The sequence below is a fragment of the Mobula birostris genome, chromosome 5, assembly GCF_030028105.1.
Source record: "Mobula birostris isolate sMobBir1 chromosome 5, sMobBir1.hap1, whole genome shotgun sequence".
Taxonomy (NCBI): Eukaryota; Metazoa; Chordata; class Chondrichthyes; order Myliobatiformes; family Myliobatidae; genus Mobula; species Mobula birostris.
This window is the reverse complement of record NC_092374.1, coordinates 1,570,218-1,584,751: the sequence shown is the minus strand read 5'-3', so window position 1 is coordinate 1,584,751 and position 14,534 is coordinate 1,570,218. Positions and strand designations below refer to the sequence as shown.

At 43.0% G+C, this 14,534-nt stretch overlaps 1 protein-coding gene across 4 annotated transcripts in view; it reads right to left on the bottom strand.

Moving 5' to 3' along the window:
* The window catches only part of nipblb (NIPBL cohesin loading factor b), a 502,440-nt gene that overhangs the window by 35,420 nt on the left and 452,486 nt on the right, over positions 1-14,534 (bottom strand). For all 4 annotated transcript variants that reach the window (XM_072257459.1, XM_072257461.1, XM_072257463.1 and 1 more), the window contains 2 exons: positions 4,369-4,569; positions 9-155 (listed from right to left, as the gene is read on the bottom strand). In XM_072257459.1, the coding sequence (XP_072113560.1) occupies positions 9-155; positions 4,369-4,569 (348 nt within the window). The remainder of the gene's footprint in view (positions 1-8; positions 156-4,368; positions 4,570-14,534) is intronic.

Genomic DNA, 14,534 nt, shown 5'->3' with positions numbered 1-14,534 from the left:
AAACTCACCTCCCTGAAGGACTGCAGCAGATTACTTCCAGAGACAGAGAGGGTAATATCAATATGGTGCATAATAAACAGAGGCTCCTCCTGCGTCTGGAAAGGGAAACATGCCAAGTTGTCCGCTATATACAGCAGCAGATTCACCTCAGTTTTCTATATAGGAGGAAAGCAAAATTTGACCAGGTTTAAATTCCTATTTCACATCTTGGGTAACCTTGTGAACCTCCCACCTCCAACATACTGTTCCACTACAATCATGTTTTTATTAAATTAGCTGATGGAGTACAAAGTTATTTAATACTAGAGTAGCCTTCCATATTTATGCAAATTCTATCATCAGAATAGGTAGCAAACATAATGGGAAAGGTTAGAAACCACAGAAACCATAGACTACTCTATGGTTATTCTAGATCAGAATGCTCGGCATTCAAGATCTGCTCCAAAGGCTCAAAACCAAAAGTCTGGTGCATGCTGAATTGCTGGGGTATCATCAAAAGATGGTAACCTGATAAAACAGAGGCTCTGTAGCTCAGGCAGATATGAATGATCCTACATCAGTGAGATGCCAACACCATCTATATCTTCATCTTTCAACAGTCCAAAGGTACTACATTCTCCATCATGTTCTGGTCCACACTTCTACCTCCATCTAGTCCCACCCATTGAGTATTTCAGTGGAAGGGTTAAAAGCCTATCATAAAACTTTGGTCCGCAGTTACATACAGGCTGGATTAGATACGGGCAAAAGTGTTCCTTTGCAATGAACCAAAATGATATTAAAACAAAACAATACACAGTATATCAGTTTATGGAATAAGGTCGATGAACTTATAGCACAGTTACAGAGTGGCATGTATAACATTGTAGGCATCACTGAATCATAGCTGAAAAAATGTTATAGCTGGAAGCTTGATGTCCAAGGATACACATTGTATTGAAAGGACAGGCAGGAAGGCAGAGGGGGTGGCATTACTCTGTTGGTAAAAAATGAAACCAAATCATTAAAAAGAAGTTACATAGGGTCAGAAGGCGTGGAACCATTGTGCATTGTGAACTGCAAGGGTAAAAAGACCATGATGAGAGTTATACACAGATTCCCAAACAGCAGTAAAGATGTGGTCTATAAATTACAATGGGAGATAGAAAATGCACACTAAAAGGACTGTGTTACAATAGTCATAGGGGATTTCAATATGCAGGTAGATTAGGAAAATCAGGTTGGTGCTGGATTCCAAGAGGGGGGATTTTTCAGAATGCCTACAAGATGGCTTCTTAGAGCAGCTCGAGGTTGAGCCCACTAGAGGTTCAGCTATTCTGTACTGGGTGTTGTGCAATAAACTAGAATTTATTAGAGAGCTCAAGGTAAAAGAACCCATAGCGGCTAGTGATCATAATATAATTGAATTCACCCTGCAATTTGAGAAGGAGAAGCTAAAGTCAGGTGTTACCAGTATTAGTGGAAAAAAGGGAATTACAGTCATGAGAGGAATTGGCCAGAATTGATCGAAAAAGAACACTGGTAGGGATGACGACAGAGCAGCAATAGTTGGAATTTCTGGAAGCAATTCAGAAGGCACAGGATATATACATCCCAAAGAGGAAGTATTCTAAAGGCAGGATGACACAACTGTGGCTGAAAAAAGTCAAAGCCAACATAAAAGCAAAAGAGAGGACATATAATAGAGTAAATATTAGCAGGAAGTTAGAAGCTTAGGAAACTTTCAAATACCAACAGCAGACAACTAAAAAAGTTATTAAGGATAGAATATGAAAGTAAGTGTAAAACAGAAGTGAGAGTGGATATCAGACCAGCTGGAAAACAACGCTGGAGAGGTAGTAATGAGGTTCAAGGAAATGGTGAATGAACTGAGTAGGCATTTTGCATCAGTCATCACTATGGAAGACACTAGCAGTATGGAGAAAGTTCCAGGGTCATGAAGTGCATGAAGCTTCCATTACAAGAGAGAATGTTCTTGGGAAGCTGAAAGACCTGAAGGTAGAGGTCACCTGGACCATATGGTGTACACTCCAGCGTTCTGAAACAGGCGGCAGAAGAGATCGTGGAGGTATTGTAGTGATCTTTCAAGAATCACTAGATTCTGGAATGGTTTCGTAAGAATGGAATTTTACAAATGTCACCCCACTCTTCAAGGAGAGAGAGAGGCAGAAGAAAGGAAACAACAGGCCAGTTAGTCTGACCTCAGTGGTTGGGAACATGTTAGATTCAATTGTTAAGGATGTGGTTTCAGGGTACTTGGAGGCACATGATAAAATAGGTCATAGTCAGCATGGTTTGACAAATCTGTTGGAATTCTTTGAAAAAATAACAAAGCAGTATACACAAAGGAGAATCAGTTGATGTTGTATACTTGGTTTTTCAGAAGGTCTTTGACAAGGTGCCACACAAAGCTGCTTAACAAGCTAAACGGTATTACAGGAAAGAATCTAGAATGAATAAAGCAGTACCTGCTTGACAGGAGGTAAAGAGTGGGAATAATGGGAGTATTTTCTGGTTGGTTGAGGTGACCAGTGGTGTTCCACAGGGTTCTGTGCTGGGACCGATTCTTTTTACATTACATGTCAATGTTTTGGATGATGGAATTGATGGCTTTGTTGCAAAGTTTGCAGACGATGTGAAGATAGGTTAAAGGGTAGATAATTTTAGGAAGTAGAGGGGTTAAAGAAGGACTTAGACATATTTGGAGAAGGCAAAGAAGTGGTAGATGGAATACAGTGTCAGGAAGTGTATAGTCATGCACTCTGGAAGAAGAAATGAAAGGACTGACTATTTTCTAAATGGAGAGAAAATACAAAAACCTGAGGTGCAAAGGGACTTGGGAATCCTTGTGTAGGATTCCCTAAAGGTTAATCTGCAGGTTAACCCTGTAGTGAGGAAGGAAAATGTGATGTTAGCATTCATTTCAAGAGGACTAGAATAAAAACAAAGATGTAATGTTGAGACTTTATAAAGCATTAGTAAGGCCTCACTTGGAGTATTGTGAGCAGTTTTGGGCCCCAGAAAGCATATGATGAAACTGGAGAGGGTTCAAAGGAGGTTTATAAAAATAATTCCAGAATTGAATGGCTTGTCACAGGAAGAGCATTTGATGGCTCTGGGCCTGTATTCACTGGAATTCAGAAGAATGGGGGTGATCTAATTGAAAACTATTGGATTGTGAAAGGCTTAATAGAGTGGATGTGAAGAAGATATTTCCTGTGGTGGGAGTGTCTAAGACCATAGGACACAGCCTCAGAATAGAAGTGCGCTCTTCTAGAAGATGAGGAGAAAGCTCCTTAGCCAAAGAATGATGAATCTGTGGAATTCGTTGTCACAGGCAACTGTGGAGGCAATATGTATATTTAAGGCACAGGTTGACAAATTCTTGATTGGTCAGGGCATGAGGGAATACAGGGGTAAAGCAGGAGATTGGGGCTGAGAGAAAAAATGGATCAGCCATGTGGAAATGGCAGAGCAGACTCAATGGGCCAAATGGCCTAATTTCCCCAGCTTCCTTGGAAGGACTGGAATCATTTTTTTCCTAATAACTTAATCCTTATGCTACTCATTAAACCAGTATCATGTTCATGAGAATTCGTAGCAGTTGTTAATTTTATTCTACTTTCATTTTGCATTTCCATCCATCTTTTCTGTGGCTTCCTCCCTTCTATCTATATCTGAAATCCTGTTGTTCAATATTACCATCCAGTCTACTGGAACTATTCAAGAATTACATCTTCTAATGTACTCTGAACAACACACACAAAATGCTGATGGAACTCAGCAGGCCAGGGCAGCACCTATGAAAAAAAAGTATAGTCAACGTTTTGGACCAAGACCTTTCAGTAGGAGTCCTGCCAAAGGGTCTTGGCCTGAAACATAGACTGTACTTTTTTCCATAGCTGTTGCCTGGCATGCTGAGTTCCTCCAGCATTTTGTGTGTGTTGCTCAAATAGTTAAGTGATGGGATATCTGACTGATGTTAGAAACATAGAAAACCCACAGCACAATACAGGCCCTTTGGCCCACAATGGTGTGCCGAACGTGTACTTACTTAAGAAATTACCTAGGGTTACCCATAGCCCTCTATTTTTCTAAGCTCCATGTACCTATCCAGGAGCCTCTTAAAAGACCATATTGTATCCGCCTCCACCACAGTCGCCGGCAGCCCATTCCATGCAGTCACCACTCTCTGCTTAAAAAACTTACCTCTAACATCCCCTTTGTACCTACTTCCAAGTACCTTAAAACTATGCCTTAAAACTCTCGCGTTAGCCATTTCAGCATTGACATGCATAATCTCAGTAAGTCACACACTTAATGAAAATGAAGATCATCATTATAATTCCATGGGTATTGTTAACTTACTGCACTGTCATCGAATAAGTTGAGTAAGGCAATGAGGAAGGCGCGTCGATGTTGTCGGTTTCCTCGGATCATGCAGTAGAGATGTGAACACAAAGCTGTCACGTTCTCCTCCTGTCGGAAGCCACGGATTATTTCCTTTACTTCAGAATGGATGGATTGTTGAAGCTGGTACGACATCTTCATTCCTGCTACTGCTTTCATCTGGAAAAATAGTATGTAACACATTAATCCCTCTGATCTTCTTTCAAACAAGTTTTCAATTAGAACACTAATTAAAATCATCACATTATTTTACATATAAGTTTATGACAAATTGAAAAGCACGACTGCAACTTAGAGAGACCTGTAGAACTACATGGTTCACAATAAGCCCCATTTCACTACCTTCCTCTCCTTATTTATTTTCCATTTCATGCCTTTTGAAAATTACGACTGAAATTTATTTCAGAAAACAAGAACTTGCTGTTCAAGATACTACTACTACTATGTTGACTCAAGCCCAGGAGGCCGGCGCCGGGCATGGTGATGGACTCTCCACTTCTCCCTCTCCCTCATCAGTGTGTTCAGTTCATCTACATTAGCCGTGCTGCTGTCTTCTAGGAGCATGTTGACCATAGTCTTGGGAGGGCGCCCAGGGTTCATCCTCCCATGCTTGGGCTCCCATATGATGACTAGGCTGGCAGGTAGCACGGGGTGGCATAGACAGTGCCCCGCTAGTTGCAGTCTTCTCGCCTCGATTTTAGTGGTGAGCATCGGTAGGTCGTTATAGAGCTCGACGTTCGTCATGTGCTGTTGCCAACACACGTCAAGAGCCATCCGCAGCATTCGTGTATAGCAACCATCTAGAGACTTTCACATAGTCTTGGTGAAGTCCACGTCTTGCATCCGTACGTGAGAATGGACTCTTTGACTGCTATGAAAATCCTCTTTTTAAGCCCTCTGGTCAGGTTTGACTTCCAGATTTCCTTCATGTCGTTCATACCCCTCCACACTCGCACCTTCTGTATCTTTATGTCCTTCTCTGAACTCATCATTCTTGACCCGAGGTACTTGTAGTCAAAGACTTTCTTAATGGCATCATTCTTGACAGTCTTGAGAGTACCTTTGTCGCAGTTAAACGCCATGTACTCTGTCCTTTTAGCGTTTAAGTGATATCCAACTTATTGCACTCAATTTCCACTTTTGTCAGTAGCTGTTGTGCTTCCTCCATCTGGTCAGAGAGCAGGACTATGTCATCTGCAAAATCTAGATCTGTGAGCGTAACTGGTCTGACCCTTTTGGTTCGTCCTGGTTTTATGGTAAAACCAAGCTTGTCATGATCTTTGGTAGCTTGACATAGAGCGTAATCAAGGACGATTATAAAGATGTAGGGTGCCAGAGTGTCTCCTTGCAGCACACCGGCTAGGAGCTCGAACACTGCTGTTTCTCTGTCTGGTGATACAACTTTCGCCATGGTTTTGGTATAGCTGGACTCTATTGCTCTCAGTAGATGGTCTGGCACTCCGTAAGCTTTCAGGATCTTCAGCATTTTACTTCGGTGAATGGAGTCAAAAGCTTTGTGAAAATCGATGCAAGTAAGCACGGCCGGTAGGTTGTTCTTCTTGACTTCCTCGATGATCCTATGGAGAGCAAGTATTTGCATTACTGTTGTGCGCTTCTGCTGAAAACCATTCTGATTGAATCTTAGCTTAGGATCAATGGCAGTGCGAATCCTGTTCAAGATCATCCGATTGTAAAGCTATGCTAAGGTGCAGGTCAAGCTGATACCGCGGTAGTTATCTGTCTTCATGAGGGATCCAGCCTTGGGGACTGGGATAATGTTTGAGAGTGACCACAGTTCTGGTTTGTCGCCTTTCATCAGTGCTGTATTACATATGTCCAGCAAGATGTCGTTCAGGTCGCAGTTCTTCAGGACATCTGGTGGTATCCCATCTGGTCCAGCGCTCCTGCCCTGTTTGAGTGCATATTTGGCCTTCTTCAGTTCCTCAATAGTGAATGGGCTGCCATCAATGTCGACTTCCATTAGTATCGTGGGTATGTCCTCGTCTTCTGATATCGTTGGAGGACTTCCCATCAGATTCTTAAAGTGGGTAAGCCATGTCTGGACACAGTCCTCTGCTGTTTTACCACTTATTTGACCTGATGGGGACTTCTTCCGTCTACTGATCTCATTGACTAGGCGCCATGCTTCTCCATGCTGCATGTCTTCATTAGCAGCCTTTATCTCTCTAATCCTCTCAGCTAGTTCCTCTTCCTTCAGTTGGTTGTAGGTGGCAAAGAGATTCTTCTTTGCTGTCTTGAACTTGTCTCTTAGCTCTCCTGTTTTGCTCCTTCTAAGTTTGGCATGACAAGCATTGACCACACTTCTTGCTGCAATGACGTCAGGAAGTTTCGAGATCCAGCTCTTCTTGATTCGCTTCACAGTAGGCAAACTCTTTGTTGCATGTGTGTGTGCATCTATGAGCCGTTGATAGCTGTCGGTGGTAGTCACTTCCTCCCCCCTTTCCAGTGGGCCGAAGCGATTTCTCACCTCCACTGTGTACTGGACTTGGAGAATAGGTTGTGAGGAAAATGCCTTCCAGTCTACCTGCACCTTGGGACCTGTGGCTTTGGGTTCCCGCAGGCTCAGTCTCACTTGCATTGACACTACACTGTGGTCAGAACTGACTGAGTTGAAGGTGATGTAGGCTTCTGTGTTGATCACACAATTACGCCATTTTGTTCTTACAAGGATATAATCGAGCTGTTTCCTGTAGATGGAGGCTCTGTTTTCACATGTCCAGTTTACCAGCTCGCTTTTTGAATTGTGTGTTGGCGGCAATGAGACTATGATCCTGGATGAAATCAACTAGATATTGTCCATTTCTGTCGCTAAAGTCTTGGTATGAGTATGGAACATCTCCCAGCCCGACCTGGGCATTAAAATCACCGAGCACAGTCAGGAAGTTATGTGCCAGTATTGAGTGACAGCTTCGTGAAGTTTACTGTAGAAGGCCTCCACCTCCTTCTCCTCGCTGCAGTTGTGCAGGGAGTAACAGATGATGACATAGGTCGCCGGGTTTCCGTCGAATTCCACAGTAATGATTCTGTCATTGACTGAGACTATGCCCCGCAGTGCCTCCTTTGCCTTGCGGTTCAACATCAGCCCTACAAAGCTTGTGCTGACATCGTTGTCGGCTCTCTCCATGCGGACGAGGTGATGAGGTGTAACCCCTCTACCTCTGTGAACCTCATCTCTTCGTCAGGGTGTAAATGATGGTGTTCTTGGATCCCCAGGATGGAGATCTTGCAGCTGCTTGCCTGTAATGCCAACTCTGTGCATTGAGGCAAGAGGTGGATGGTGTTTGCATTGAAGGTTGAGATGATCGTTTTTACCTTACAATGCAAAGGAGGCACAGTTTGCTCGGCCCCCCTGTCGGACTCAACCCTCCCCGTGGGGTTTGAGGTTGCATCTTCATACTGCCTGTCTCGGCCAGGGTCTGGGCGTTCCGCAGAGTTCCTGAGCACTCCCGGCTCTGGAAGTATAGGGTTTGTTGGCTTGTCTGTCATCATAATGCCTTACAAGGCACGAAACGAAAGACTGTGTGGTGCCCCACTCCTCACAGAGACAATAGGTGGCTGTTGACTCACAAAGAGTTCATCTGCCCTTTGACAGGTTTTGCTTTTAGTCCTGCTGGGTGCCTGCACACCATCCTCCCTGGTTAACCGAAGTGCACCAGGGAGTGAGCCGGTTGAGTCGCTGACAGTAATACCTGAGACAGGTATTACTGGGCTACGTGGTACCAGTAGCAAGGCAAGGCCCTAACCTGACAACAAGATAACCCCTCCTCATTTCCCCTTGTTTTTTGGGGGTTCAGTTTTAATGTGCATTCTCCAGGTAATGCCACCTATAGTGAGGTCATGAACACTATACAAATTACAGAGGATGAGGTGTTTCTCTCTTGATGCAAATGAGGGTAGACAAATCCCCAGGGCCTGATGAGCTCTTCCCTCAGACCCTGTGGGAGGCAAATGCAGAAATTGCAGGGCCCTAACAGAGATACTTAAATCATCCTTTATGAGGTGAAGTACTGTAGGATTGGAGGATAGCTAACGTTGTTCCACTGTTTAAGAAAGGCTCCAAGAATAAACCAGGAAATTATAGGCCAGTGAGCCTGACATTATCAGTGGGAAAGTTACTGGAAGATATTCTAAGGGATCGGATATATGAGTATTCGGTTAGACAGGGACTGTTTAGGAAAAGTCGGCATGGCTTTGTGCGTGGTAGGTCATATCTAATCAAACTTATAGCTTTCAAAGAAAGTTAACAGGGAAGTTGATGAACACAAGGCAATGGATATTGTCTACAGCAAGGCATCTGACAAGGTTCCAAATGGAAGGTTGGTCAAGACGGTTCAGTCAGTAAATTAGATTAGACGCAAACACGAGGAAATCTGCAGATGCTGGAAATTTAAGCAACACACACAAAACGCTGGTGGGACTCAGCAGGCCAGGCAGCATCTATAGGAAGAAGTACAGTTGACGTTTCGGTCTGAGACCCTTCGTCAGGACTAACTGAAAGAAGAGATAGTAAGAGATTTGAAAGAGATTGATTAGACATTGGCTTTGCAGGAGAAGTCAGAGAGTGATAGTAGATGGTTGCCTCTCTTACTGCAGGCTTGTGACCAATGAAGTGCTGCAAGGATCAGTGCTGGGTCTGTTTTTATTTGTCATCCATATCAACTACCTGGATGATAATGTGGTTAACTGGATTTGGGGTGTAGTGGACAAGTGAGGAAGACTATCAGAGATTACAGCAGGATCTGGACCAGCTGGAAAAACGGGCTGAAAAATGGCAGATGGAATTTAATACATACAAGTGTGAAGAGGACCTTTGAGAGGACCAACCAGGGTAGATCTTACATAGTGAGCGGTAGAGCACTGAAGGGTGCAGTAAAACAAAGGAATTTGGGAATACAAATCCATAATTCATTATCAGTGGCGTTACAGGTTGATAGGTTCGTAAAGTAAGCTTTTGGCAGATTGGTTGTCATAAGTCAAAGTATTGAGTACAGGAGATGGGATGTTATGTTGAAATTGTTTAGACATTAGTGAGGCCTAATTTGGAGTATTGTGTGTAGTTTTGGTCACCTACCTACAGGAATGATGGAAATAAGGTTGAAAGAGTAGAGAAGAAATTTACGAAGGTGTTGCCGGGTCTGAAGGACCTGAGTTATATGGAAAGATTGAAAAGTTAGGACCTTATTCCTTGGAATGTAGAAGATTAAGAGGAGATTTAACAGCGGTATACAAAATGATGTGGGGTATAGACAGGGTGAATGCAAGCAGGCCTTTTCCACTGAGGTTGGGTGGGATTATAACTGGAGTTCATGGGTTAAGGGTGAAAGGTGAAAAGCTTAAGGGGAACATGAAGAAAAACTTCTTCACTCAGAGGGCCATAAGAGTGTGGAGCAAGCTTCCAGTGCGAGTGGAACATGAAAATCTTGATTTCAATGTTTTATACATGGTACATGGATGAGACTAATCAACTTCCCAGCTCTTTACTTCGTCCATCCCCCTCCGGGCTGCACCTACCACCTTGTGCTTCCCTCTTCCCTCCCCACAGCTTTTAAATTTGCTCCTCAGCTTTTTTCTCCAGTCCTGGTGAAGGGTTTTGGCCCAAAATGTCAACTGTACTCTTTTCCTGGCCTGCTGAGTTCCTCCAGTATTTTTTGTGTTGCTTGGATTTCCAGCATCTGCTGATTTTCTCTTGTTTGTGAGGTAGACCCACCTTCAGGGACTTGAACTTTGGGATGTTGGTGCAAACTGTAGGGTCACATGGAAAACTTCATACAGAGAACATCCAAGATCAGGACTGGACCTGGCACAATACTCCAAGTGCAGCCTCATCAACAATCTGGATAACGTCTTCAAGTTCAAGTTTGTCCTCTACATACATACAACCAAAGGAAACGCTTCTTGGACCATGGTGCATCTGCACCCTTTATCACACACAGCATATAAACCAAACTAATATATAATAAGTTAATAAAATATAATTCATAATACATGTGGTAAAGTGCAGCACAGGTAAACAGTAAATAGTTCAGCAAACAATTTGCTGTCCTAGTGATGAGACCTCAGTGGGGGCAGAGTGTTCATTAATCTCAAGCCTGAGTGAAGAAGCTGTTACCCAGTCTGGCAGTCCTAGTCCTGATGCTCCTGTACTTTCTTCTTGATGGTAAACGGTCAAAGAGATTGTAGTATGGGTGGTAGAGATCTTCAACAATGCTTTGGGACCTTTGGCTACAACACGATCAGTAAATGTCACAAATGGGGGGGGGGTGAGAGAGGAGAGGGATCCTTTTGGCAGTTTTTACCATTTTCGTTAGGGTCTTGCTGTCTGATGCGTTGCAGCTTCCATATGACGATGATACAGCTAGACAGGACAAGCTCGATGGTGCACCTGTAGAAAGTTATTAAAAAGAAAGCAGGGCACTTTGCACACCACAATCTCCTTAAAGTGTAGACACTGCTGTACCTTCTTGACTAGTGAAGAGGTGTTGCGGGTCCAGGTTAGATCGTCCATTATATGCACTCCAAGGAACTTTCACTCTCCCCACGGCAGAGTTATTGATACGCAATCGAGAGTGGTCCTGACGTCCTCAGCGTTTCTTTTGTCTTGCCCACACTGAGACTCAGATTTGACAACCCTCTGTACGTCAACTCATTATTGTTGCTGATGAAGTCAAGAAGTCCAAGATCCAGTTACAGAGAGGGATGTTGAGTCCCAAAGAGGACCCACCAACCACTGAGGGATGATTGTGTTAAATCCTGAGTTGAAGTTGTTACATGTCCGCAGTTTCATTTTCCTGGGAGTCCATAGTTTCGTTTACTGTGGGTGTCACGTGTCTCCAGTTTCGTTTTACTGAAGAGTCCACAGTTTCCTTTCTGTGAGCGTTACCTTATGACGTATGCTGACGGCATAAAAGAAATGTGGACAGTGCTGAGAAGGAGTCGAAGGAAAGAGAGAGGGAATGAAGATTGCAGGCTTCGAGCTATCCGGGAACAGCCCACGATCAAGAAGGGTACAGTCTAATGCTTACCCAAACCTAAAGGATTGGGTTAATCAGCGGCACACTGTGAATTGTGGAGACGTGTCTGTCCTTCGTATGATCCATGGGTGTGGATTTCATGACAGTCACTTTGTGAAATCGCTCTTCGCGGACTTCGGAACAGTATTCCTCAGCTGGGATCTTTGGTAGCCGTTTCTTCGTTCGCTAGCCATGGAATCTTTGGAATTCGTCGTGATCGCCGTGTCGCTGTACTGTGAATCCACAAGTCTCTCCTCTCACCTATTTTGTGAATTACTGGGACTCTCTGAACTGCCACTTTACGACTGTGCTTGAGTAAGATTTGTTAAGAACGGATTCTAAGTTTGACTGTAAGGGAGCTATAGATGCATAACACTGTTAACTTCTGGTTAAGAAAGTAGTTTATTTAATTTTCCATATTTTGAGTAGATGTAAATAAATATAGTGGTTTTAATATTAAAACTCGACTCAATCTGTCATCTCTTGCTGCTGTTACGTTACGAGATCATAACAAATTGGGGGCTCGTCCGCGAATGAACAAAATTGGAGCTTATTTTGATTGATTGATTATCCGATCTTATTGGCTACTACGCTTTTGATTGACTTGTGTGGGGAAACAAGCAACAATGGATATTCGGGCATTTCTGGTATTGCCAGACCCTAAGGCATTAGGAGATGCCAAAAAGGACGACTTGTTGGCCATTGCTAAAAATTTAAAACTTACTGAGGTGAAACGGTGTATGAGAAAGATACAGATTCAGAGGGTAATAGCTGAGCACTACATAGATAAGGAGGAATTTGAGGAGGAGGTATTAAAGAGGTTTCCTGAAAGTAAACTTGAGACCCAGTTATGACTGGAACAAATGAAGTTAGAGAGATTTAAATTAGAGGCTGGGGAAAGAGAAAGAGACAAACAAAGGCAGTTTGAGATAGAGATGGAGAGGTTAAGGCTCAAGAGACAAACCTCTGGCTCTAGGGAGCTGGTTGTACCGTTTGTGGCCAGTCAGGAAGTTAAACTGGTCCCTCCATTTGATGAGGCTGAGGTTGCTAAATCCAGCATTTTGAGAAAGTTGCTCAGAGCCTAAAGTGGCTGAAAGAAAGCTGGCCTCTCTTGTTACAGAGTGTATTTAAAGGTAAGGCTCAACAGGCTTATTCTGCCCTATCAATCGAAGATGCCGTTAATTATCAGATTGTGAAACGGGCTGTACTTAAAGCCTATGAATTGGTTGCAGAAGCCTATAGGCAAAAGTTTAGAAATTTGAGGATATCTATGAACCAGACTTATGTGGAATTTGCTTATGAGAAGTTTGTGTGTTTTGACCGCTGGTGCACATCTAAAAATGTGGATGGTGATTTTGACAACTTGAAAGAGTTGGTTTTAATTGAAGAATTTAAGAGGTGCGTCCCGAATGACATGAAGGCATATTTAGATGAAAAGGATGCTGCCACTTTGCAAGAGTCTGCTAAATTAGCAGATGAGTTTGCCTTAACCCACAAGTTTAAGTTTACCCCAAGTAAGGCTACATCCACACTAGACCAGATAATTCCATAACTGAAGCTTTTTCCCTTTGTTTTGACCCTCCGTCCACACTAAAATGGCGTTTTCTTCCCCCAAAAATGGAGATTTTCTAAAACACCCTCAAGAGTGTGTAAATTTGAAAATGCCGATTGTGCAGAGCAGTGTGGACGGGGTAAACGGATATTTTTAAAAACGCTGTCATGATGTGCCGGAACAGATGGCAGCGCAGCATTTCATTTTCTTGAACGCAAACCCCAACACAACCTAACAATTTCAGAACAGACGGCAATGAGACTGAAGTCAGAAGAGATAGAAATGTACTCACCAAATACTTTGACCCATAACTTACTGAATAAATAAGTATACTCACTTTGCCCTGTTTTCTGTCCCTGCTTGTATGAAGGTGGTTTACCTATTTATGCAAGTACTTCTCTGACAATAGATGTGTAACAGCCTAATGTAACATTGTATGGAAATACAAGATAACACTGATGCAGACATGTTTTATACATTTAACAAGGTGCTTTATTAATGCAACAGAGTTAGTCAGTTTTTCAATGTTCGTCGTCAGCCGGGTCATACTGTCCGTGAACTCACTGTCGGTTCCCTCCATACGCTCCAGTATTTGTTTTTTTAGTTTTAAGTCCTCCTGCGCGAGAGCCAACAGCAATTTCTTTTAAGTTTTTCTAGTCTGTAACTGCACAAACGCGCACCAAGTATACCGTTTCCTCTTCGCTTGTTTTCTGTGTGTCCTGCGCATGCTCAGGAGGAGCAGATTCACCCAAATATCCGTTCTAATGTGGATGGAGATATTTTTAAAAACACCTGGTGTGGACGCCTATCGTTTTTACGTGAAACCAGCGTTTTCAAAATTATCTGGTCTAGTGTGGACATAGCCTAAGACCTTCCAAAAGAGTAGCAGGGATAGTCAGGGTAAACCAGAAATCAAATCTGGGTCTAGTGACAAAGGTAAGGATGAAGGGAAACAATTAAAGGAGAAGCCCTTTGGTCCTACTTGTCACTATTGTAGGAAACCTGATCATGTTATGGCTAACTGTTTCCTTCTGAAAAAGGAGGAGGAAAAGGAGGCAGTTCCAGATGCCTGTGTTCAAGATGTTGAAACACCTGTGAACCTACGGGGTTCTAAACATTCTGATGAAGTTCTGTCAAAGGCTAAGACGTCTGGTCAGGTTAGGAAAGAATTCCTTCCTTTTACGTCAGATAGGTTTGTTTCAGTAAAGGAAGGATCAACCCTGGTACCGGTGAAAATTCTTTGAGATACTGTGGCTTCTCAGTCACTTATGTTAGACAACGTTCTAAAGTTTGGTGATGAGACTCGCATTGGTGAGGTAAATCTTATTCAAGGTATTGGGTGCGACATTGTTTCTGTACCTCTGCACAAAGGTAATTTTGAAGTCAGAGTTAGTTTCAGGACTTGTTAAAAAAGGACTATGACACAGGTTACTGATGGAAGGCATTTCTTTGTTGTTACGGAATTGCAGGTAGTAAAGTTGTTCCTGCAGTGCAGCTAACAACTGAGCCAATCGATGACTCAAAGATAGACCCTAACATTT